Source organism: Esox lucius, chromosome 8 (genome assembly GCF_011004845.1).
Source record: "Esox lucius isolate fEsoLuc1 chromosome 8, fEsoLuc1.pri, whole genome shotgun sequence".
In the NCBI taxonomy this organism is placed as follows: domain Eukaryota; kingdom Metazoa; phylum Chordata; class Actinopteri; order Esociformes; family Esocidae; genus Esox; species Esox lucius.
Window position 1 is genome coordinate 14603309 of NC_047576.1, and position 24865 is coordinate 14628173.

Consider the following 24865-nt stretch of genomic DNA (forward strand, 5'->3'; position numbering starts at 1 on the left):
GCAAAGAAGACGGATAATCATAATCACCATTTTATGTACAAGGTAAAATAATGAACACAGACTCCGTGTGTGCGGATAGGAGGGGCTACACTTGGCTAATTTAACGTTGCCTGCCGCATTTAGCTTACTTCCTCGCTATTAAGTTAGTTCGTTCTTTGATTAATTAATGATTTAGTTAACTCGCTTCCTTAAATGTTTGGTGGCTTTATGAGAACAACAGGCATTGTAAAGGCTATTTCAAACAGGTGTGTTTGGTCTTCATCCGATCTGAAATATAGAGCGGAAAGGTATCCAGATATATTTTCCGACCCACACAGGAGATACGTCAGTTTTTGTTAAACCACTACCCAATCGGAGTGGCATCCGAAGTCGGACATACAGCTAGATGGAGCAGGCTACGTCGCCTAGATCAGCCTCTTTTACACAGAAAACCGGTCGTTTACGTAGCCTACTCCTGGCATGGAATATGTGTTCATTATTCTACTCTGTGGCCAACATTAGAAACATGAACTCGGACAGTGGGCTGATTATCCGTCTTCGTTCCTTAAATATGATGTTGTATGAATGAACCAAACACGGATCTGTCTTCCTCTGCCACTTCAAATGTAGTGGTGTATCGTCTGAACAGAAAGCAGCATAGCTCCGGATAGAAATCGTCCCCAACTTCAAATGGACACAGGGACTGGACACTGATTTGTGATTACCACAGTCTAAGAGTCTCTTATCCTGGCCTCTGAGTTTCCCACACTGATCCATTGGTTGATGCATGGATTTGTCTTTATCAAACGTGTCTAAAACATAACTATTATAACTCCTGTATTGCTTATCCAGTTTTGACTAATCCAACAATAAACATTTCATGAATGGAATTGTAGGAAATGTGCACACACACAACATCACTCATAGGGGTTGTTGATGACTTTAAAGGGTTTACAAAATAAATATTACAATCTCTACACTAGATGTCACTGTTGCCGCTGATAGATGATTACATACATTTTAATCTATTTTATTTTTCATGTATAAATAGGGCTATATAACTTGTCTAAAATGCCCCCGAAAGAGTTCATATTTGTAGTCTGCACTCTATTTTAAATTAAAATAAATACACAAATAAAATCAAGAAGTGATATAAAAATCATTTTGCAAAATAAAACAAAGACAGACAGAACGAGAATAAAGGCTTCAAACACATTTCTTTGCACCATAAAACCTCAATGCATTGCTCAAAGCACCTAAAACACAAAAGCCATAAAGCACTCATCAATGCGCATAATTGGTCATCTTATTAATATAAAAATGTTATTGCTTTCATAGATGTAAAACCCACACAAACATAACATGGAATCAATTAGTTTCTGCAATAATATAAATATATAATAAAAAAAAAACCCTGAGCAACCCTGAGTCTTGGAGTTAACATATAGTAACAATAGTTAACATAATGATATATCTAAACAAAATGTTTTGGGATAGAAGAACAATACAAACTATTATAGAAAACTGTTCTGTTATAGAAATCATGATGTGCAGACAATAAACAAGCATATATGTAAGCATTTTACAATGACAATGCACTGCCGTATTAACAAAATATGCATATTAACATGCACATTTCTCCTCCTGCATATTCACACCAAACCTCCTATAAAAATCTGTTTCAGTCTTGACCTGAGTGGCATGGAGTCTACAGTCCTATTGGTAATTACTAAATTGAGGTGGTAGTCGCTATCCCTTGGCAATGTAAAAACACTAACTTTTACAAAAACATGACAAACAATAAATGTAGAATTTTGCTTAACTGTTATTTGTACTACAGGTATTATTTTCACTTTTTGTAGCTGTGTAGTGTCATGTTTTACAGATATAATGATATATATTGATAATTTTTAATGCTACCTAGTAAACAAAAGTATTGAATACTTTTGATCAGTTATAAGAAAAGCTTGAAAATAATTGATATAGAAGGACCTTGTGACCTCTCCCCAGTGGCAAACTTATCTGGGAGAGGTATATATTAAATAGATTACTGGGTAAACCAACTCTTTAAGTATGTGTTGAAATGTCACTTTTAAGTTAGTCAGTTTTAAGTTAGTCAGTTTTAAGGAAGGGCTATATCATTGTAAGAGTAATGATGAATTATATATATATATATTATTTATAAGTAAGCCTCAATTCCAGAAAATATTCCCTAAAATGTATCATTGGTGTTTCGATTATTAGTGTAACTAATCCTGCAATGTTATTGAATGTGCATATTTATGTACATAAAATCAATACAAAAACATTAATTGAGCTATCATATTTGTGGATTCAGAATGGGATGATATATCCACATTTAATAAGACAAAGAAAAAAAAAGAACATTCTTTCCAAGCATCTGTAAAGTAAAAAGAAAGAAACTGTGCATTTTGAATGGCATGATTTAGAATGGAATAATGGCTTCATTAAGAACAGTATGATACAACCTTAGAAAAATTCAAGAACGACCATATCAAATCTAACATACTATAGCCATTTCTCTAACGGACTCCTTGCTAAGTAAAAAGAAAGGCATTGCATCTTCGCTTGCATGGCACTGATTTGCATATTCCATCACCAAAGCATTCAGTTTGTCTGTCGTAGAAGTTGAATTTACATTAGCATCTTTTCTGAGTCTTGGTGCTTCCTTTGAGGACAATGTAAGGCAAGCCAAAGAGCCAGTTGTCACTGGGCCAATACTGAAGGCCTGGCAGGGCATAGGGTATCTCATACTTTGCATCCAAGTAAGCTATCAGGGTGCTTGCGTAGGCTGCAGCAATCACAATGAGAATGTGCCTAAAGAGTGAAGACATAGGTCAGTCAGTAAATCACAAAGAAACGGTTCCATCTAACTTCCATTTACCTATGTTCCCCCTTCTGTCTACACATACCAAATGCCATGGAGGTAACAGAAGTTGAGCTTTTGCCACAAGCTGCACCCGAAACGGTCACTGATCCAGCAGGAGATGGCCAGCACCCACAGAGCAACAGCAGACCAGCATAGCCGCAGCGCCTTCTGGTCAGTACAACTTTGAAAGAAAGAGAGACAGGAGGCAGTTATTAGCTGCAATCAGACAGTGAACTGAAGGTGTGATAGACAAGTATGCACTCATTTGAATTATCTTACACCCTCATCTCAAGGCATAACGAGTAGATGATGTGAAGGGCAAAGCAGTTGAGGACGTATGCGTTGGCAGTGGGTTTGACAAAGGAGCTCAGAGTAGTGACTACAGTAACCGCCATGACCAGCCGTGAGAAAGTCGTCCTGCAGGGGGTGACAGAGAGAGGGAGAGTTGTGTTTGGTATTAGGGTTTTGAGTTCACGTATTAAAGTAATTGCTTTTGATAAAACGCTTTAAGCCTCTCCAATTAAAAGCATTTTCTGGGCAATGCACCATGTTACCAACATAACAGAGTAGTGCAGATTACTGTTCTATTCCATTCCCGCTTTTTCCGGATGATGTGAAGGGGCACATGCTGGTTTACCCCAGACTAGGTTCACATAACTACCTCATTGTAGAGAAGATTGAGGGCATGTCCTCCGATGCACATCTTGTCAAGCTTCTTATCAGACTGCTCACTCAACCGGGATTTTTTGTACAAATTCCAGCCAACAATGTAATTTGAGCTTGCAGCCACACAACCTACCATAGGAATTGCTTGAATGCAACAAGCCATAGGAATTGCTAGAGGGCAACAAGATAAGGCAACCCTTATCTTGTTGCCTTATCTTATCTAACTAAGATCGATCCTAGTTCGAACCCTGGGACCATGCCGACTCATATATAAGCATATATAAGGCTGTGTAAATTGACTCTGCTGAGGAAATCACAGCATCAATTATGCTGAAATACTGCAAGGCAGTGACACTGAGACCACTATGCCAATGGGACCTTATCATGTGCTGACAATCAACAGAAAATCAACAAGAATGATTCCTGTTATGGAACCATTTGCTATGTTGAAACATGAAAGGTTTCCTTGAGCAAGTGCTATAGGTGACCTACCGGTCTTTGATGAAGGAGGGGAAGAGCCTGCATGGGAACCAGAGGGCGTAGCAGAGCCCAATCACCCACAGGATGGACAGCTCATCCAGCATCTGACCCATGAAGCTAAGCGTCATGTGGAAGTAGGCAGAGAAGAGACCTGTTTGAAAGGGACACACGTTAAGGCCCAGTTCAATGGCCCCTAGCTAACATCTATGGGTTAGAGGTTAAGAGATTTTATGGAATTGAACAGGCTAATTTGTCCACCTTGGGAGTGGACTCACGACTGTATGAAGGTTGGCCTGAACTGTGCGGAGGAGAGTGGACACACCCACAAATATCATCATGATCCAGACCAGGTGTACAGCCAGGTTCCTCTCCCTGGCATAGGGATGCAGCAGGTACAGCATGATTGGCGAGATCACAAAGAAGAACAGGCTGCTCATCTGTTCAAAAAAGAAAAAGGGGTTTGAATGTGTTTCACCAGATACAACGAGAGAGCGTCATCCACTTAGCAAACTCAGCTGGCCTATCTGTGTTCTTCAGTTTGTATACATGTTGTAAGGAATAAATATTGTGCACTTACAGTGTTGAAATATTCAGCTATGTGTTCCGAGTGCTTATAGTTATCCTCACACCAGTCCAGCTCTGAGCTTTCATAGGCGAGCACACCTGTCATCTTCTCGCTGGAATAGAACCCTGGGAGAGAGAACCAGACAGTAGAGGACCATCAGGTATCTGTTTTCTGTAGCATGTTGACCTTCTAGCAATGAAGGCAGTAAGACTAATCATTTGGATGAAGCCTTTTTCTAAGACTACACATGCTGATCCACATCTTGAACACATGCTGTGTTTGTCTGCGAGTGGCTTAAGTAAAATGTCAGTTGTCCGTTTTCCCCTCTGTTTAAAAGATAAGCAAATATCCAGGAGTGGCTGCCTTATCATATGCTTCTTTAACTATTATCACCAAAATGGTTACTTCAGAGTTGCTGTGTTATACTGAATTATCACATTAGATTCAGTCAGCCTGCTGTATTTTTAGCAGGATGAGTAAAAATGTAGTATGTGGATTTAAGCTTCCATAATAAATACATTAGATACAGAGTTAGGCAGTCTGTCAGTTGTTTGCTGAATCCATCCATACTTCAATCATATAAGGCTTTGACATGAGAACCAAAGCAATTATTATATTATGTAGGCTAATGTACTGTTCATAAGATTTTATAAGATTTTCCATTGCCTCAATTTTAAGTCATGAAATTGTGTCATCAACATATCTGTCAGGTGTGATAACTTGAAGAAAGTAAAACAGCACACATTTAAAATTGTACATGACCACCATCTGAAATGACTAGATTAAATTGTTATAGATCTTACCTCCCATGTTGTTTTTCTAATCCAACCACAACTACTTCCCTCTCCAAGAATCAGGTGGATTTTAAGTAGAAGGACAAAATGCTCCTGATCCTGTTGCACGAGTCAGTTAAAGCACGCCCCTGTCTATGACAAGATTATTTGAAAATGACACATGGTTGCCTTTGTTATTAACCGGTAAGTTGAGAATTTGGCTTTATGTTGAATAGGAAACAAGTGCGCGTGTTGACATTTTACACAGTAACGTAAAACCTGATTTCCAACCTCAGCAACAGGCAACCCGCTTCAATTAAAGTAGTATTACAATTCGAAGTATTTAAGTATTTGTTCTTCCTAATTCAGTATTATTTGTTTGAAATTATAGTTTTAAAATCGGGTGAATGCAGACGTGTAAATGGCAAAAGCTGCAACCAGCTGATAATTGTTCTCTATATGACTAGATGAACCCGCTGGGATGGCACAAGCGCCGGAGTGTGAGGCCACATGACATTGAACGAAGTCATCCGTAGCCAATCGTTCGTTACCCGCGTGTTTCTGTTGTGTTACACATGTATTCTAGAAGCAAGAAGATTCCCGAGAGTTTTCACTGGAGCTGGAGGTTATTCGGCGTAACTAGTTCTACTCAGCACTGGTGTAATGGTTTTCACTGGAGTTTATCCTTCATTATTAATGTCTTGAATAATTAGCCACTTAAAATATGCACGTAATCAGTTCAGTTTGGATTAGGCTGCATTATCCCCACTAAATCCTTACATATATACATTAATAAAAAAATACATAGGAAAAAATATCTTAATTTGGAAACAGGTGAGTGTCCAACAGCGCAGACAACTATGCAGGGCATTTTAATTTTAAGAAGACGTTGATTTAAAGTTCAGTGGTAAAGGAGGGTGAGACCAGCTCTTCTAGTATGTCTGTCTTTCGTCAAAATAAGCTGGAGGATCCTGCTCAGCAACTGGCTATTGTGTATGTCTCCACAGGTACCAATGAAAATACCCGTCTAAACAGGTATGCATCACATATATATTTCATATACTCATTTCCACTTATTATTCAATTGGTTTGAACTTTTAATTGAGTTATGACTATCCAACACTGCATTGTCTGCAAGTCATGTTTTTTCAACATTAGTCATAGATGCAACCATCAAATGATCTAATTCGTACTGCAAACCTACAGCCACACACTGATCACTGTAATGAATCAGCCTAACCATTAATGTGAAGCTCCTAGCTCCCGTCAGAGCTCACCTGCAGGACCAGTTCTCCCAGCTGAAGAATCATCTGCCGCACCTCTTCTGTCCACCAGTCATTCATATAACAACCTGTAGAAATCATTAATCATCCAGATGCAATACAGTGATATTCATAGCCCTATTGTTGAATGCATATCTTAAATATGATATTTTCTCAGATTGAGGCTGCGTTCAAGCATCCATGTTAATTTTGTTCCACATGAAACGAAGGAAGAGAACAGCAGTGTAAATCGTTTGTGTGGGCTATGTATGACAGCTTTTATTCTCCCCTCTTCCAATGGAAAACTATCAGCCTTCTGGTATTTCAAAGTTATGTACAAAAGTTATAGACAATGACTGTTAACTTGTTTTATAACTAATCCAACACAGTGCAAATAGTACATAAAGTGTATTAGATAATTCATTATGTTTACACATCCAAAATAACCATGTATTATCATACATCAGTCAAACTTTTATGTCCAGTGCCCATTGCCTTTCATTTATTGAAGTTGGAAATGGTGCAGCAGTACCTCCTAGTGGTATCTTCAGGCTTTTACATCAACAACTGAATATGTATCATAATCATGAATTTTCTAAATATTGCAGAAAAACATTTGCATGCACAATTATCACACAATTTTCACAAAGCATTTTATTTATAATGTTTATAAAACGATAACGTCCTATTGGTGTTTAAATTTTTAGACAATTTGGGGATCATTCATTTTGATATGAAAGATAAAGGAGATCTTTGTTGCTGAAGTAGCACTGGCCTGGATGTGAACCCACGTGGCAGCCATTCATGTCCACTGGACAAAGAGGCTTAAACAACTGGTCCACCTTAGGCCAACCTTAGGCATCTTACTTTACATTTATTCATTTAATGCTTTACCAGACAGGAACGTGGTAAAGACAGGAGAGAATTATTCTTCTGCTGAAAGATTCAAACCCACACTGCAGAGTTACAATCCAGGGGCAGCTGTCAAGACCGCTGGAACACACAAGACCACTCGTTGCGTCTTATTTTGCGTTAGCATTAAAAAGCTTTGAATCAAAGTGCTCTTCTGTGAAACAGGAATAAAGCCCAGTGTGTCAGACAACATAACACAACAATGGCTTTTCAACGAGTCCCTCTCTCAGTACTGATATTGTTGTTCAGCTAACAAACAGTGTCAATGTGATAATCCTGTTAAAATGCTTGTGCATCAGATATTCTCTTCTAGTTACTGTTTGGCTTACATTCTGCTCGTGATTGCTGAGAAGAGTAATATCTGTTGCATACATTAAAATGTATTAGGCCATATGACAGACAGTTATATTTTCTCCACATAGTTCCCAGGGAAGAGTCCCTCCTTGCCACGAAACCTGCCTCTCCACCAGCCAGATGGATCTACAGGGAAATACAAAGTTATGAAAAGCTGTGAAAACGTATTACGGGTGAAGTTTTACAATTGAACCAATACAGGTGTGAACATGAATTGATGCTGTTCTTTATGATCAGCCCTTCAGTAATTGTGTAGTAGTGCCAAGCACATCAGTAGGTGGTGTAGTAACCAATTTGCTCATATGGCGTACGTACAGTATACAACGCAGTCATACATGACGAACCCCATGCAATACACACTCTATAATCAATGTCTAAGTGCCCACAATACGTACTACACTCTTCATGAAAAGGAATGAGAGGTTCGCATTGCTGACACCCACATTTTGGACATACACCCAGGGAAGCGCTGCACTTCCAAATGCCATTCAGAGTGATCGTAAGTTAAATGTTTTAGTGCCCATTAGACATTCAGCATTTCTTGTAAATAATATTTGTATTGTCTTTGTGATTTTTTTTTATTAATGCATGTTTTTGTTTCCATTTTGTGTGTGTTTTTATTGTTGTAATACTGGGCTCCACTGTATAAGAGACATTGGTCTCACTTAAAATCACTGTAATAAAAGATAAATAAATAAAGACTGATATGGTAATGGAAGGAATTTGTGTATCACCTACACACAAAAGGAGTTTTCACTGTGTGTATTACATGTGGTTTGACATTTATTTCTGCCTGGCAGACATTCTCCATATGTCAACTGGGGTGGTAGTAGTTCCAAGCATCAAACACCTCAGTAAGGGCTGGAGGCTCCACTTCCTCTCCTTTGTTGAGAATGAACAGTTTCTTTCTCCACAAATAGACAATCATATACTATAATATGATATTCCCTACTGATTAGTCGCTCACCTTCATTGAGCAGATCGATGACATCATTAACATCAAAGGTGAGTTCATCGGTGTCCTGGCCCATGTATTGGTACAGCGCCCGGCAACGAGGTCCTGTGGGTCGGGGCTGGGGCTTGGGCCGGCTAGACGGGGCTGGGGGTGGCCGCTGGCTACTGATACTTCTCTTCCTCTGCATTCTGGACATAGGGTGTGGGATGGGAGAGATAGGGAGTGAGAGAGAGAGAGAAAGGAGCTCAATTTCAATCCTTCTTCTACAGATACTGTAGTATGTGGAAGTTTATTAAGCTCACCCAGACACGCCCTGGTCAGGCACATTGAGGAAGTCCAGGTTCCCCTGCTGAGTCTGAGCTGGGCCTCGTCTGACGTTCTTAGAGCCAATTCTGGGGAGAGCAGCACTAGGGGGTCGGTTCTGTTTGGAGGGGGCGGAGTAGGTTTGCTCTGAATGCTGGGACTGTGGAGCACCTCTGCCTCTGGGTGCACCATTCTGGTACCCTAGTCAATGAAGAGGAACATAGTAAACATAATACAAATACATTCATCATATGGTCTTGAATATCTCATCATCAATATTATTTGAGTTGGTACACAGTTCATAATAATCACTGCAAGTCCATGTAAACTGAGTGAGGTCTGTTAATGACATGGGAACATGGTGGGACAGACGGGTGTGTTTACCTTGGCTGGGAGGCTTACTCCTACCTCTTCCACAGTTCTGTGGAGCTCCCTTCTTGGTGGGCTCTGACAAAATAAACATGAAGAGTTTAGAACGGCAAGTTCCTAAGATGAAGAAGATACAGTATCAGTGTCTGATGTTCCTCCTGCTTCTCTCTTTTCCTGAAACTCACTGGAGGTCTTTGGCAGCCCATCTCCCACCGAGATGGTGAGGGTCTTTCCGGCTGGTTTGACATCTGCCTGGTCCCCTTGTCCCCTCTGGAACACCACAATGCGCGTGCCCCCTCCACCCCAGCCCTCTTTCTTCACCCGGAACTCCAGCCTACATAGAGCCACAGTGATATTACCAGATGCTTTTATCCAAAGTTAAACCAATCAACGAAACAATGGGGAAGACAGAGTCATTCAGCAAGGATGTCCCTATCCAATATTTATGTAGTCATACCTGTCACTGAAGGAAAGAGACAGCTTGTTCTTGGTCATCTCTTCATAGCGCTTACAGAGCAGGCTGAGGAACTCTGTTTTGAAGTTGGACTCCAGCAGACTGTCATATTGAGCCTCATGCAGGATGAAGAAGTCATCCTGTCTCATACTGCAGGGAGAGGGAGAAAGACATGTTTTGGAGATTGACATTGGTAGAAGACAGGATTCACACCTACACACTAGTCATAGAAGTCCAATATTGCACAGAGGGAGTTTTAAAAGATCCTGTGTAATCATTTTCTATTTATAATTACCATTTTAAATTACAGCACATTTTTCACATAATCACCATATTTTAGGTTACCAAAAGTGTGTGGACAATTGATTTCACATGTGTTTTTTATTAGGCTGGGGATGTTTATTTGGATTGTTAGTACATGCACAAGAGACCTGGCATTTTTCTAGTCATGATTTGTAGGCCTTGCAGTTTAATTTGGACTCTCTTGCTGGTGTCTTACAATATAAGAAAGAAAGAATCATCAATGCAAAACAAGCTGATCACCATAAGCCAAATAAATCAGAATAAATCATTCAGAGACATTGCCACATATTAGCCTTGCCAAAATCAACTTGTAGGTACATTAAGAAGAAGAAAGAAAGCACTGTTGAGCACAGCAAATGCAAACAACCTGGAAGATTAAGAATGATCGTTATAGTGGATGCCTCTATGAGGTAGACATAGATGTGCCAAATATGTTGAAGAGCATAACACCAGCATAACTACAGAGGGTACATCACAAAATGTAAACAACTAGTAGGCCTCACAAACAGAACAGCAATGCTAAAGTTTCCTAAAAAGTACCAAAAGAACCCGAAGAGTTCTGGAACAAAGTAATATAGACACTGGCCAGATAAGACCAAGGTAAACATGCACCAGATGGAAACCTAAAAGTGTTCTGAAAATGTCTGATGTAGTGTTTTAACTTGATCAGGCAACAGAAACTGACACACTGGTCTTCATTAATAACTGCTCACCATAGCAGCAGATTGAATTCTGAAGTGCACAGAAACGTGTCTGCTCTGATCTAACAAAATAATTTAACTCATTTGATAGTGCTTTATTGTTCAAAAGGACAATGACCCCTAACACAATGTTTAAGCTACCAAGGAGTTTTTCAAAGTCAAAGAGTGTAAAGTTATTGACTGGCCAAGTTAATTACCAGATCTGAATCCAACTGAGTATGACATTAGAGCCCCAAAACAAACAAGAACTGAAGATGGCTTCAGTAGAGGCCTGACAGGGCATTACCAGGGATATATGATCAGGTACTAAATAGGACAATTTTATTGTACATAATGTTCATTTGACCAAATATATTTGATACCCTAAAATGGGTGAACTATGTACAAAATTGTAATTGTTTCATTTCAATTCCAAATTATTGGAAAACAAACAAATGAATTGTTTTGGTCCAAACACATTTGAAGTGAAGTTTTTCAGTTAGAAAAAACCCTTACCTGAGAGAGACAGAGTGGATATTCTGGAACTCCAGCTTTCGTTTTAACACCTCTTTTATCTGTCCCTTCTCTGGCCCCTTCTTCACCTTCTCTCTGCCTATCAGGTAGATGCCCTTAGGAGACAGAATCAAGTCTCTTTTGATGGACTATAAAGAAAGGGGAGAAAGAATGAGAGAGATTGAGTATTAATGGCTGTAAATGGCCAGGCTGCAGGTATCCTAGCTGTTAGAGATGACCAGTAATCAAAAGATTTATAGATCTAATACCAGAGCTAGGTGAAAAAACTGTCATTTGGTCCTTGAGCAAGACTGCTAACTAAAAATAAATAAATATATATATATATATACTACCGGTCAAAAGTTTAGGTCATCAAAAACTGAAAAATATTGTACATTTCAGAGTTATAAAACATTTCCTTTTTCCAGGAACAAGTAGTGGGTTAACAACTTACAGCTGTTCTGCAGCAATCAAAGTTAATGTAGCCTTGAAAGTTGATACTAACAATTTCTAGAGGTGTCCCACCTTTTGTTCATTACAAACTGTGTTACTACACCCTCTTAAGCCTTATTTGTACAGTATTGTACTGCATGAAGTATTATATTGCTATTATAATTGCAAGAAAATGGCGATCAACAAAGGAGGACTTACAGGCTATTGTAACCCCTTAAAAGTGTAGGACTTTCCTTTAGAGAATTTGCTAAGAAAGTCATGTGTCAGTTTGTACAGTTTCCTACACCATCAAAAGGCATTTGGAAACTGAAGGAAACTCTGACAGGAAGAAGGTCTGGCAGTCCCAAAGCCACAACATAATCAGAAGACAGGTTTCTGAGAGTTAACACCTTGCATGATAGGCGGCTCACAGGATAACATCTTCAAGCACAGCTTAACGGTCAAAGTAAGCAAGTCTCAGTTTCAACTGTGAAGAGAAGACTTCAAGGTGCAGGTTTGACAGGTCAAGTGGCAGCCAGAAAGCCATTGCTAAGATGGTAGGATAAGAAAAAGAGGCCTGTCTGGGCAATGAAGTAGCACCTATGGACTACTGAATACTGGAAGGAATACTGGAAGGAAATTCTGAAAGTTAAAATATTCTCAGTGTGAGACACCAGCTGTCTAACATGGAGGAAGAAACATGATAGTCTGGGTCTTTTTTGTTGGATCCAGTGTTGGTGACTTACACAGTAGCACCCTGAACCAATACCTTGTAGTGTACGCCTAGTTGGTAAGGGGTTCATCCTATAGCAAGATAATGACTCAAAACATACATCCAGGCTATGTCAGAAAAACGTTGAAGAAAAGAACAAGGTGGTAGGCTTCAAATCATGGAATGGCCAGCACAAGTCTACAGACTTAAACCCCATCCAGCTGGTTTGGGATAAACTGGGGAGATGGGTGAAAGCAAATCAACCTACAAGTACAACACATTTGTGGGAACTTCTGCAACATTTTGGGGAAGAACGTTCCAAACAATATTTGATTTCCATTCTAGAAAGAATGCTGCAAGTGTGTTCGGCTCTTATGTCTGCCAAAGGTGGCTACATTGATGAGTCAATAATATAGATGAACTATTGTTAAACATAACTATTCCATAATCATTTTTTTGTCTCCAATTCTTTATTTGTTCTATGCTTTAATTTCAGAGCATATTAAGACAATACACTGTGTACATTTTTATAAAAGAATTGTGGTGTTCTAAAATTGCTCAAAGAACTGAACTGAACACCTAAATCAGAACTGAACACCTAAATCAGGTCTCAGGTCTCAATGAACGATATATGTTACATGAGGGCCAGTCAATGCATCAATGCTTTTGTTATTCAGGAACTGCCTACACACTCTGGCCACATGAGGCTGGGCATTGTCTTGCACCCAAAGGAACCCAGGGCCCACTGCTCCAGCATAAGGTTTGGCGATGGGTCAGAGGATTTCATCCCGGTACCTAACAGCAGTCAGGGTACCGTTGGCTATTACATGGAGGTCTGTGCAACCCTCCAAGGATATGCCTCCCCAGACCATCACTGACCCACCGCCAAACCAGTCATGCTGGATGATGTTGTAGGCAGCATGATGTTCACCACAGTGTCTCCAGACTCTTTCACGTCTGTCACATGTGCCCCATCTGAACCTGCTCTCATCTGTGAAGAGAACGGGGCGGCAGTGGAGGACCTGCCAATTCTGGTGCTCTCTGGTGAAAGCCAAACGAGCTGCATGGTGCTGGGCTGTGGCTGTGGCCCTCATGCCACACTCATGGAGTTTGTTCTGACAGTTGGGTCAGAAACATGCACACCAGTAGCCTGCTGGAGGTAATTTTGTAGGGCTCTGGCCTACAAAAATTACATCTCCTTGTACTTCTCACAAATAAAGGAGCAGATACCGGTCCTGCTGCTGGGTTGATGACCTTCAAAGGCCCTGTCCAGCTCTCCTGTTATCTCCTCCATCATACCAGGAGACGAGGGTAACGTCTCGTCTCCTGGTATCTCCTCCATGCTCTTGAGCCTGTACAGTGAGACACAGCAAACCTTTTTGCGACGGCATGTATGGATGTGCCATCCTGGAGGATCTGGACTACCTGTGCAACCTGAATGGGCTGCAGATACTGCCTCATGCAATCAGTAGTGACAAGAACACTAGCAAAATGCAAAACTAGAGAAGAATCAGTCAGGAAGGATAAAGAGAGAGCAATTGTCTGTGGCCACCTCCTGCAAAACAGGTGACATTGATTCTCAATCGCTTATGCTTCCTAACTGGACATATTGATGTCCTTGATTGACTTGGTGTTATAGTGTGAAGATTATGTGTTCCCTTAATTTTTTGGAGCAGTGTATTTATTTTCCAGGTCTTTTATGGTTTATTTGACAGGAAAGCAGGGTTTTTGCTGAAAGAACAATAAATCAGACACAAACTCATGCTGCCACAGAATACTGGACCTCTTTGGAAGCATAATATTAATGTAACTTTAATGGTTTAAGGCCCTCTGTGGAAAAATGTCTGATCCCCTGACCCCACTCTCTGTGGGTGCCTCAGTGAAACAGGGATATGCAAAAAAACATTTCTAAACTCACAAATTCATTAATAAGAATTTATGTAATCATTATAGATGGACGAAGTTTATATACCAAGTTTTCACTGGGATAGCAATGAGGGTGGGGAAGACTCACCTTAAATCTGCGGTCAAATTTGTTGACAGAGTCTGCAAAGTCAACTCGCTCTCTCTTGGCCAAGAACTGTCTTAGTTCAGGTCTCTGCTCCAGGCCAAGGTAGTCTCCTACAAAGTTCCTGTTGATGCTGTTCCTTCTTCGCTCCTTAGAGTTGTACAGGATGTCTGACGCTGGGGACAACATGGGAGGAATCCAATTTCAAAGTCATGTTCAGTAAGACTCTCTTAAGGTCATTGGTATCGTATAACATTTTCTGAATATTGAAAAGGTATACATCTCTCCAAGAGCATTATTATACTCACCCTCTTCCCTCATCTGTTCATATTTCCTCCTGGCGATATACTTCCGCCAGGCCTTCTGGATGGTCCTGGCAAACGTGTCAAATTTCCTCTCCCGCATCTCCTCCAATAGGAAAAGCTAGAGTAAAAAAATTTAAAATAATTATTTACCATGTACAGCTGAATTTCATACATGTTTTTGATAATATATATATCATCTCACATGTTGACTACTGCAACACACTGTTGATGTGGTTCGCTGAGTGTGTCATTAAATCCCTGTAACTAATCGAGAACGCTGCAGCCCTTCAGGTGTTCAAAGTTCTCACATGTCTCTCCATTCCTGCCCATTCTCCAGTGGCTTCTGTTGAAGCTTACATTCACCATGGTGCTTCCCTACTGAGGAGCAAAGGGAGCTGACCCTCCCTATCTTCGGCCAACGTTGAAACTGCATATCCCTACCTAATCTCTTTGTTCTGCCACATCTGTGCTTCTGGCCGTCTCACTCCTAAACGGGGGAAGCTCCAACTTTACCCAGTTAAAGCTCTTCTCTTTCCTGGCACCCAACTGATGGAACACCTGCCCAAAATCCCTGCCCATTACCTGAAAACTATTGAAATCCTACTTTTTAAAAGTGTCTAAAGTAAGTCCTGCTAAATGGCTAATATGTAAATGCACTTTCCCCAGGGAAACCTATATGGATCCCTACCGACTCTGGGGCCTTGACGAAGACCTTGGATCGGCCCATCTGGTACTGGTCTGGGTCCATGTTGACAGCACGGAGGAGATGCAGGACACCCTGCTGCTCTGCCCCCCGCCAGCCCGGCCACGTCTCAGCAGTCAGGATGGCGTATCTGAAGGCCATGCACAGACGGTCAGGCATCCAGTACAGAACAGTGTGTGGGTGGTCACATGTCCTGGTTACTCACATAAAGAGTGACACTCACCTCTGTAGGAACTTATTGAAGACTCTGCGGTAAGCAAAGCCAGCTCGACGTACGCGGATGTTCTCCCGCAGCCCAAGATACTCCACCTGGTGCTTGACTCTAAAACCATGCAAGCGCGACCACACACACACACACAAAAATACACATGCACACACATAGATGCAAATCTTCATTACCCCCTGTTTTCTAATGTTCAAACCGTGCCATCATAGATCCCGGCTGAATACTCTGAATGATCTGCTGTTGTAATAGAGACACACCGGCTTTCCTCCCAGTCTTTGGGTCTCTTTGTCTCGTTGGGTTTGATGCATCGGATATAGTGGGGGGTACACTTCATCAGTGTGTTCACCAAGTCATTGGCTTGTTTCTGCACAGAGAACATACAGTAAGAGATGGATGTAGCACTAACAACCTCAACCCTACTGGGGTGCTGCTACACCTAACCACTGAAACCACAGTGATGGGACTGTTACCTTAATCTTAGAGCTGGCAGTGGTGGGTCTGCTTTTCTTGTCTGTGTTGAGGTTTTCCGGGAAGAGGCTGCAGATGAAGTCACTGTGGGCAGATGATGTTATTTTATATCTCAAGCCTCATATGTCTTAATGGCTAACTCTACCTAATTACCGCCTTTGCCCAATCCCTTCATGTAAAAAAATTGGAAACGTTGTGGGTTGGGGGATTGTTCATAAATATAAATGTTTAGGATGGAATTCAAACCCCGGTCTTGCAATGACCCAGCCAACTGCTAGCGGTGCCAGTCAGGGACCCTCTAGTGTAAAAGGTTTTGAAGCACAAATCCCTCAGTAAAAATAAAGAAAAAACATTTAGACACTGAATACAGATAGAGGAAAGGGTTTCTTCTGAAAGAGCCATGGGCGATATTCCGGCCGAAGCTGCGGTAGCAAGTGTGCACCAGAGCCAAACCTAATGGACCACCCTAGGACTATTCCATTCAATTGTTAGTATATAATATTTTTCAGAATTATAGTTGCCATTGGTAAAGGGTAGTAAAAAATATTATGAACATAGTTCTTATTTTTATTATTAAATAGTTAATTATTTTTTAATAGCTTGTGCTCATCCTTATAGCTCCCAGGTTCATGCTTAGTCCAAGTCAAACTTGATTAAACGACAGAACAACTGGAAAGAAAGAGACAGAGGTATAGACGCTTAAACCCACATCATCCGGCAGCATAAGTGATCCAAACCAATTAAATCCAGCTTACTAAACCAACAACATTCAACTTACTAAACCAATTACATTCATCTTACTAAACCAACAACATTCAACTTACTAAACCAATAACATTCATGTAAATGTAAAGACACATGTGTACTTACTGTTCGCTGCTCTGCATGAGTTCAATGAGGTCAGTGAAAAGCACATCCCGGTTTCTTTCACAGAAGCCATTTATTTCATAAGAAACCTGAGACGGCAGATGTGACATGTAAACCTCAACTTTCAAACCCACAGAACCTCAACTGCTGCCTTTCCAGCTAACTACTGATGAACACCCGTATTTCCCTCAACCTAGAAGTGAATACTTCAACCTTTTTTTAAATGTGAGATGGCCCTTGCGTTCCTCTCTTAGTACACACCTTGCCTGCGTAGTGGTGGATGACGAAGCCAGAGTTCCAGCTGTTGAAGTGTTCATGTGTGCCTACAGCCGCCGAGAGCTTCTGGAGCAGGGTACCATCCGCCCCCTCTCCCTTGGCATGCATTGTGGCACACACGTCGTCCAGTACACTCATGATGCCCGGCGGGTTCTGGAGGCAAAAAACGTTTGAGCGGTAGCCGCAAGCAGAATATTGATGGTGGAAATCGTCATTGAGATGCTGCGTCATTTGGAGCTTACCAACTTATTCTCAATGAGGTCACACACAATTTTATTGTTAAAATATTCAATAGGTGTCCACTTAATGCCTTCCTGAACATATTCCTCCTGAAAAATAGAGAAAGATATTGTAGACAATGACAATTTAACTTTGTATGGCAAACTATACGTTTGGAGGTTTGTGCGTGGTTTGTACCTGTTCAGCCTTCAGTGTTAGCTCAATAAATATCTGCTGTAGCTTCTCGTTGACAAAGTTGATGCAGAACTGCTCAAACCCATTCCTCTGTCAGAAAGCACACATTTAAGTTTAAGAGAATATTACAACACATCATCTTTATACATATTATCATCATACCAATGTGGATGTTATTATTCCATTGGAAATGAAAGATTCATATTTGTTTAAAAGAGTACTCACCTGGAAAATCTCAAAGCCATATATGTCAAGGACTCCTATGCTGTATTCTTCATGAGGTTTCTGTATGGCTTTGTTTATGGCCTTGTATGAGAAAAGGAGAAAATACATTTGGTATGCATGTCTGTGTGTGTGTGTGTATCTTTGGAGTGTATAATAGGCATCAGAAACCTCCACAAGGTAGTCAAACAATCGAGTGTAGAGGGCCTTTGCCAGGGCATCGCGGGTGTATGTGGCTTGTTCCTGGTTGAGCGTCACGTCAATGGACTCAGACTTTCCCCCCCACTTAGAGTCCATCTTTCTGCTCGTCAGTTTTTCTTGCAAGCGCGTTGGGTCAATGCCTAGCAGGTAGGCAGGGAATGCAAGCACTAGGAAGCAGGAAAGACAAAAAGAACAAAACGTTTTGTTGCTGTTGATAACTATGCATCACTGGTTTCTTGTCACCCTTACTGGGAGGCTGTTGCAATTATGCTGATGTACATGTGACTGTGGGTTAAAGGAGTTTGCTGTGCTCTGCCACTCACAGTCATTGCTCTCCACTTGGCCATAGTTGCCTGCCTCTATGAAGCTGATGTTTCCAAGATGCAGGATTCCTGCTATGATCTGCAGCACCTGAGCCTGTATGGCTCCCGGGATCCCAATCACTTGCATGGCTTCCTGTGGACAAAACACAACAGCGATGTCTGTGGTCCTGTATGGAGGAGCATTTTTCTTGGCCCTCTCAACACGTAACAACCTGTAGGACCCGGACTAAGTGAATATGATGGACGAAATCACCTCAACGATATGCACTGTGCTGTATATATCAGAGAGCCCAATGTTTCTCAAATGTCACATCCTGTTTTCTTGCTGTGTCAGTCTTTTCAAAGACTTCATTATTGGCATTGTACAACATAATTATGTAGTAGACATATGATGAAAAACAAACTAGAACAACACCCAGTAACAGTTAATCAAAAAAAATGTTCGGCTAGCCAGTGTCGGACTGGTGTAAGGAAACCCATGTGGGCTAGTATGGGCTTGTTCGGTGTTAGCCCATGTTAAGATTGTTTTCTGATGACCTGTGTTGGGCAGATGTGGGCTTGGTGTATTAAGAAAGAGCGTACTACATTTGAATCTCTGATGGAGTAACGTACCATGGTCTCCTGAAAGTCCTTGCTGTCGTTAGTTCCATCCACTTTGTAAGTACCTGACTGGTTCAGGTAGTAGTAGTAGTCTGGAGTCATTATACCCAGGCCTTCTTTCTGCTGGGGGTTGGCTCCCTCCATTAGCTAAATACAACAGAGATAAAACACAACAGCACATGAGTTACGCAGAAAAAAAGATAGCCGCTGGTTGGGATGTGACTGAGAGCACAGTGGATTTCCTTATGTCATTGGGCTGGGTCTGATCGCCCTGCAAAACCCTCACAGAGGTCATCAGTCGAGTAACATATCCTCACACACGTTGATCGGACAGACTTTCATCATCAGATGAAATTACAAAATACAATATTGAACATGCTAAAGAAACAATATTGAATATGCTAAGGAGAGAGATGGTCCTTCACACTGCGGAAACATTGTGTAAAAGGCTGAAGGGAGGAGGTTCTGTGAGGTGACATTGTGGATAGCAGTGTCACAACTGACCTAGCTCTAGGTCTGACTGACCTGGTAGTAAATATGAAAGTTCCTCTCGTTCTCGTTCTGGTTCACCACCCTCGATTTCTCAAGGAGAAAGTTGGAGATTTTGCCACCATCTGGCTCGCCTCCTCGGCTGAACTGGATCTCAAAGTACTTACCCTGTTAGATTAGAATCAAAACACAGTCACACAAAAATCATTCCAAATGGAATGACTAGCATTAAATGACTACACAGCTGTTAACTCTATCCAGGATTTCACCTCAGGTCAGGTTCATCCAACTCTTTGGTGTCATGTTGTACATACAGCACAAAATCTCAGAGGCAGATAACATCAGTGTTTACATGCACAGTGCTAATAGAAAAAGCCAGTACTATTGCATGTGGATGCAGCTATGAGCTGAGGTTAACAACTCAGGGGGCCTACAATAGGGACAGGGAGATGATGAAATAGGACTGTTGCACACTGCTGTATAGTCTGCAGAATGCAAAAAACATATATAAAGGAGCTGCTACCTTTACTAGTGGTTGCTTACTCTCACTGCTGAAGATCTTGCACTCGTCTGCATTGTTGCTGTCAACAATGTAAATCTAATACCATGACCTTAAGAACTGCAAATGTAGATGTTTACATTTACTGAAAACCTTCAATTTGTAATACTTTTACCTTTCTTGAAGTAAAGACAATAACTTTTTTATTACAGTGTATTGTTCTCTAAACTAAACAGCGAATGTTCCAATGAGATCTTTCTGGATATTTTGTGAACCCACCACAGTTCTCTGCTTTCTCACTAGAGGTCCCCAAAAGGGCAAACATTGTTTCTTTCTGTGTTGTGAGTGCTAGCTGTGAGAATATAATCGCACTAATGTTAGTTTCTGTTTATGAACTGTTTTTCTATATTGGCTAACTACAGTTTTGTAAAAGAATGCAGTTGTTGTCCGTTGATGCTAGCTAACTGTGTGAAGAGAAGCAACCTGAGAAAGATTTAATACATCTCCACAAATTGTTCTAAGCAAACCCAATTTTAAACAGGTAACACATATATTATAAATACAGCACAGCAAGTGCACAGTGTCTTGGCTGTAAGAATAGGTACCAAGTAACTAACAGACCCATTCGGTTAGAATGAACCTATAAGCGGTTCCAGAAATAAATGTCAAAATGTTACTTGTACAGCTAACACACACTGTACTGAGAAGAGGAAGTCACTTCTGAGGATTCAACGGGAAATTGGGTTAGACAGAGGTTAACTGCTGTGTTTAAAACTCACAAAGCGGCTTGAGTTGTTGTTGCGAACCGTCTTGGCGTTGCCGAAGGCTTCTAGCAGAGGATTGGACTGAAGAATGATATCTTTCACATGCTGAAATGTACATACAGGAGAATGATATCCTTCACATGCTGAAATGTGCATACAGGAGAATGATATCCTTCACATGCTGAAATGTACATACAGGAGAATGATATCCTTCACATGCTGAAATGTACATACAGGAGAATGATATCCTTCACATGCTGAAATGTACATACAGGAGAATGATATCCTTCACATGCTGAAATGTACATTCAGTAAAACTTGAGAAAACAACAATTCAGAACCATCACAGTCTTAAGTAATGTCAAATTAAATAGCAGTAATGTAATGCAAATACTACTCGTTTTGGGTATTAGCAGCAGTGCTTGACTTGGGTCGGAAACACTCCGGAAACAGCTACTTGGTACTTCTAGTTTTGGGCAATCAGTGGTTCCTTTTTCAGGCAAAAGAGCAAGCCATATTGGAACAAGCCTTATTAACACATACATTTTGATGAACGTAGTCTAATGTGCGATTTGGCAGTTTCTGCACTTATTTTATCCCATGTCAAGCACTGATTAACAGTAATATGGAAATACCTGCACTTTATCGCCTCCTCCCGATACTTTGGAGATGTAACCCATAATGTATTTTGCTGCCACAGTCTTCCCAGCTCCACTCTCCCCACTGGTATAGCAGACACAAAACATATAGAAATATTGACCCTAAACACACTAACACACATGGACAGGGACTAAAACATGTAAATATATATATATTGAATCTGTTTAAATGTTTTGACCAGCTATGTTAATATGTAGAATTTTGCTAATAGTATAGTAGTTTGTTATGTGTTATGTACACCTTTCCAGAACTGTGTGTAAACCTTTGTCTCCAGAACAGTCTGAGTTCTTTAAGACATGGATTCTACCAAGGCCGTAATCACAATATATATTGGGTGGGACACACCCCCCCCAATATTCAGATATGCTCAAAATGCCCCCCCAATTTATTGATATATCAATTATTAATAAAATAAAAATGCGCTATGCTACGACAGGCACCCATGCACCTTCGTCCAAAAATAATTAGTAGCAAATTTTAACATAATCATAACTAAACTGGTTTACTGCAGTTCGGCGTGTGGTTTGTCCAAGTGCTGTTGCCGTACCCCAGACGTCTGTCGATTGCTGTTGGTAGGTCCAATCTATTACGAACACTGTACTCTCTTATTCATTTCAAAATATATTAAAAAGTGGAAAACTAAAATGTACTATGAGTGTTTCGTATATCCTCCTGTCGATTGTTATAGTTTTAACATCAACACGTCATTTTGCGCTGGAACTGTAAAGTGTAAACAAAGGTTTTGGGTGAAAACGGGCCGATTTGCGTGTGCTAATCAATCACCCATTACAATGGTGCTCATGTGCGTATTCAACTAACGTAAATTTCTTACGTTAATGGTTTTGTTAGAAATGTCAGAAAGCCCACACGAAGTCTGAGTAAAGTGTAAATGATTTATGTTGCACTGCATGTGTTATTTGTACAGACAGTAGTCGTTTTCATTGATTGCATATTCGTTTAGTATAGTCATTGCCATTCAGATATAATAGTCATTGCCATTCAGATCAGAAATGGTAGTAATCCATTCCTGATCATCATGGCAAGAAACTTGTTTACTGATATTTCTTTCATGTTCACTCTGGTGCGTAAAAGAAAGAGAGGCAGAGAGGGGGTATGAGGATGCCAACCGGGCAGGGAGAGCAGGTGACATGGAGGTGAGTGAGAAAAGGAGCAAATATTGATGACCGATCTGATATTGCCATGTGTTGTATTAATGTTGTCGGTACCAGAGGTACCACTAAGGTTAGGCTAAGGTTAGGTTTAGGCACAGGTGTCTCTGAAGTTAGGGTTAGGTAAAAGGGTGGGGGGCAGGGGAATTCTCTCTTTGGACTGGGGTAACCAACAAACTACAGGTCAGTTGATGTTCCTGGAGCAACATTAATTATGATGTTTTAGGAACAATACCCACACGGTGATATCAGATTGTGTAAATATTGATGGTTAAGAGTCTTATAAATATTTGTAAAATATATATATATGTTTATCGGGGGGGACCCCCAGACCCCTGGCTGATTGTGTCCCCCCAATGTTGACTCCATGACTGCTGCCTTGGATTCTACAAAGTGTCAGAAACATTCCACAGCCATGTTGGGCCAACCAGTTAGCTTGCATGGTTTAACCTATTCTGCTTTAACCTCCCCTCAACAGCGAGCTAATGTCCCCCATGGGACTGCCTCAGACCGGATGATTTTCTAGCACTGTTCTTGGTAAACAGACACTGTTACTCATGAAAAGGCCAGGCCACCTATAAGTAGAATGCCTATTCAAACAATTCTCCCAAATCAAGATCTAACTAAATCCAGTATTTGCTATCACAGTAACACAACACTAGAGGAAGGCCTATGAAATGTTTACATATGAAATTTATCAAAAGTAGTTTTTATATATAAAGTTTAATACATGAATACTGTGTACACTATTTGACAGGAAGTGTCTTTTTGCTATTATATACAAACTGGATAAAAAAAAAACATGTATGATCCCAGTTGCTCCGTTGAGGCTTAATGGAAGCTCTAGAAATAGTCGTTTTGAGTGTCCTAGGATGGTCCAGAAGTCCAGCCGCTGCCTCCAGTACACGTGTACTGCTGCAGCATGAGGTTCAGTCTGATCTACTGTTCTATAAAAAATAATATCTCCTTCATCCTTCACCACTTTCCTGCCCAATAGCACATAAAATGCCTTTGGAATGCAATAGATGTCCACTAACTTTCTATACATAAAGTCTGCATAACTGAAAACATGGATGGAGTCATGGAATCCAGACATTTAAAGAGAATTAAAAAGTATTTAAAAGGTGTGGAATTTAGTAGAGAGTTTAGACTTTATCCTATTTTGAATCGAACCTGCTTAAAGTAAACTATTGAACTCAAGATAGACTGGGGGGAGGAATCGCCACCCAGGCCAATGTTTAAGCAACTCCACCCAGGTTTAAGCAACTCCATACATTCTTCCTCATTAGCCAATAAAATTTCACAAAAGAAACAAGCAAGCTGCTCTCAAGAGAACCCTAACCCTAATATAGGCAGTAAATATGCAGCTAGCTATGCAAAGTGAATCTATCAACATTTTGGTCAATTGTTAAATGCTATAGCTGCTGTGACTCCATAAATAGCTCATTCTCAAGAGTATAAGCGCTTACATTACTTACACTGACTTTAATGACATACCTTATTATAACACACTGGTTTTCTTGATCAATCAGCATATTCCTGTACATGTTATCAGTCAAAGCGTAGATGTGTGGAGGGTTTTCATACTGGGCCTTTAGAGGGAGAAACATAAAGAGGGAGAGAGAAAGGAGAGAGAAAGGGAGATGGGGTGTTAAATATAGTAGAGCGAAGGATAGCAGTGACTCCAATGGGCATATACTTGGTAACAGAAGGCTCTACTTACAGCCCCTTGATAGAGTTCAATTTCCCGGTCAGTAAAATAGGGCATCTGTTTGAATGGATTCACTGATATCAACACAGAACCAATATAGGTCTGCAGATGACAGTTAAGGAAACAGTTGTTTCTAGTGATGTTATGGAATGTGAAAATGAAACAATTACAGTGGAATTGTTGAATGCGACAAAAATCCCAACTACAGTTTAATTGAAATTGACTAAGACACTTACTAGGTAGTGCTAAGTTGGTGGAACCTAAAAAAAAAAAAAGTGTACTGAAAACAGGGAAGTGTGCTGTTGAGTCACACAGGGCTTTCAAAAGAGGAACAGCGTGGTCCTATTATTGCATGGGT

At 40.6% G+C, this 24865-nt stretch overlaps 2 protein-coding genes across 2 annotated transcripts in view; both read right to left on the reverse strand.

Moving 5' to 3' along the window:
• Positions 1-907: 907 nt before the first annotated feature.
• On the reverse strand, positions 908-6071 carry acer1 (alkaline ceramidase 1). Its single transcript, XM_010871830.4, has 8 exons — positions 5645-6071; positions 5384-5506; positions 4593-4705; positions 4338-4452; positions 4028-4166; positions 3149-3286; positions 2913-3050; positions 908-2817 (listed from the first exon to the last, which is right to left on the reverse strand). The coding sequence occupies exons 2-8, from the start codon at positions 5388-5390 to the stop codon at positions 2640-2642; spliced, it is 828 nt and encodes a 275-aa protein (XP_010870132.1). The 5' UTR covers positions 5391-5506; positions 5645-6071; the 3' UTR covers positions 908-2639.
• Positions 6072-6865: 794 nt separating this feature from the next.
• myo1f (myosin IF) overlaps positions 6866-24865 on the reverse strand; it is a 29759-nt gene continuing 11759 nt past the window's right edge. Inside the window, exons 3-28 of the mRNA XM_010871832.4 lie at positions 24520-24609; positions 24294-24388; positions 21603-21690; positions 20983-21072; positions 19741-19872; positions 19228-19362; positions 18616-18748; positions 18263-18459; positions 18095-18175; positions 17873-17959; positions 17698-17784; positions 17441-17608; positions 17183-17268; positions 16315-16396; positions 16102-16208; positions 15842-15940; positions 15604-15748; positions 14919-15033; positions 14617-14786; positions 11462-11607; positions 9966-10112; positions 9694-9842; positions 9524-9586; positions 9139-9340; positions 8849-9024; positions 6866-8007 (exon numbers count right to left, since the gene is read on the reverse strand). Of these exons, the coding sequence (XP_010870134.1) occupies positions 7931-8007; positions 8849-9024; positions 9139-9340; positions 9524-9586; positions 9694-9842; positions 9966-10112; positions 11462-11607; positions 14617-14786; positions 14919-15033; positions 15604-15748; positions 15842-15940; positions 16102-16208; positions 16315-16396; positions 17183-17268; positions 17441-17608; positions 17698-17784; positions 17873-17959; positions 18095-18175; positions 18263-18459; positions 18616-18748; positions 19228-19362; positions 19741-19872; positions 20983-21072; positions 21603-21690; positions 24294-24388; positions 24520-24609 (3147 nt within the window). The 3' untranslated portion in view covers positions 6866-7930. The remainder of the gene's footprint in view (positions 8008-8848; positions 9025-9138; positions 9341-9523; positions 9587-9693; positions 9843-9965; positions 10113-11461; positions 11608-14616; positions 14787-14918; positions 15034-15603; positions 15749-15841; positions 15941-16101; positions 16209-16314; positions 16397-17182; positions 17269-17440; positions 17609-17697; positions 17785-17872; positions 17960-18094; positions 18176-18262; positions 18460-18615; positions 18749-19227; positions 19363-19740; positions 19873-20982; positions 21073-21602; positions 21691-24293; positions 24389-24519; positions 24610-24865) is intronic.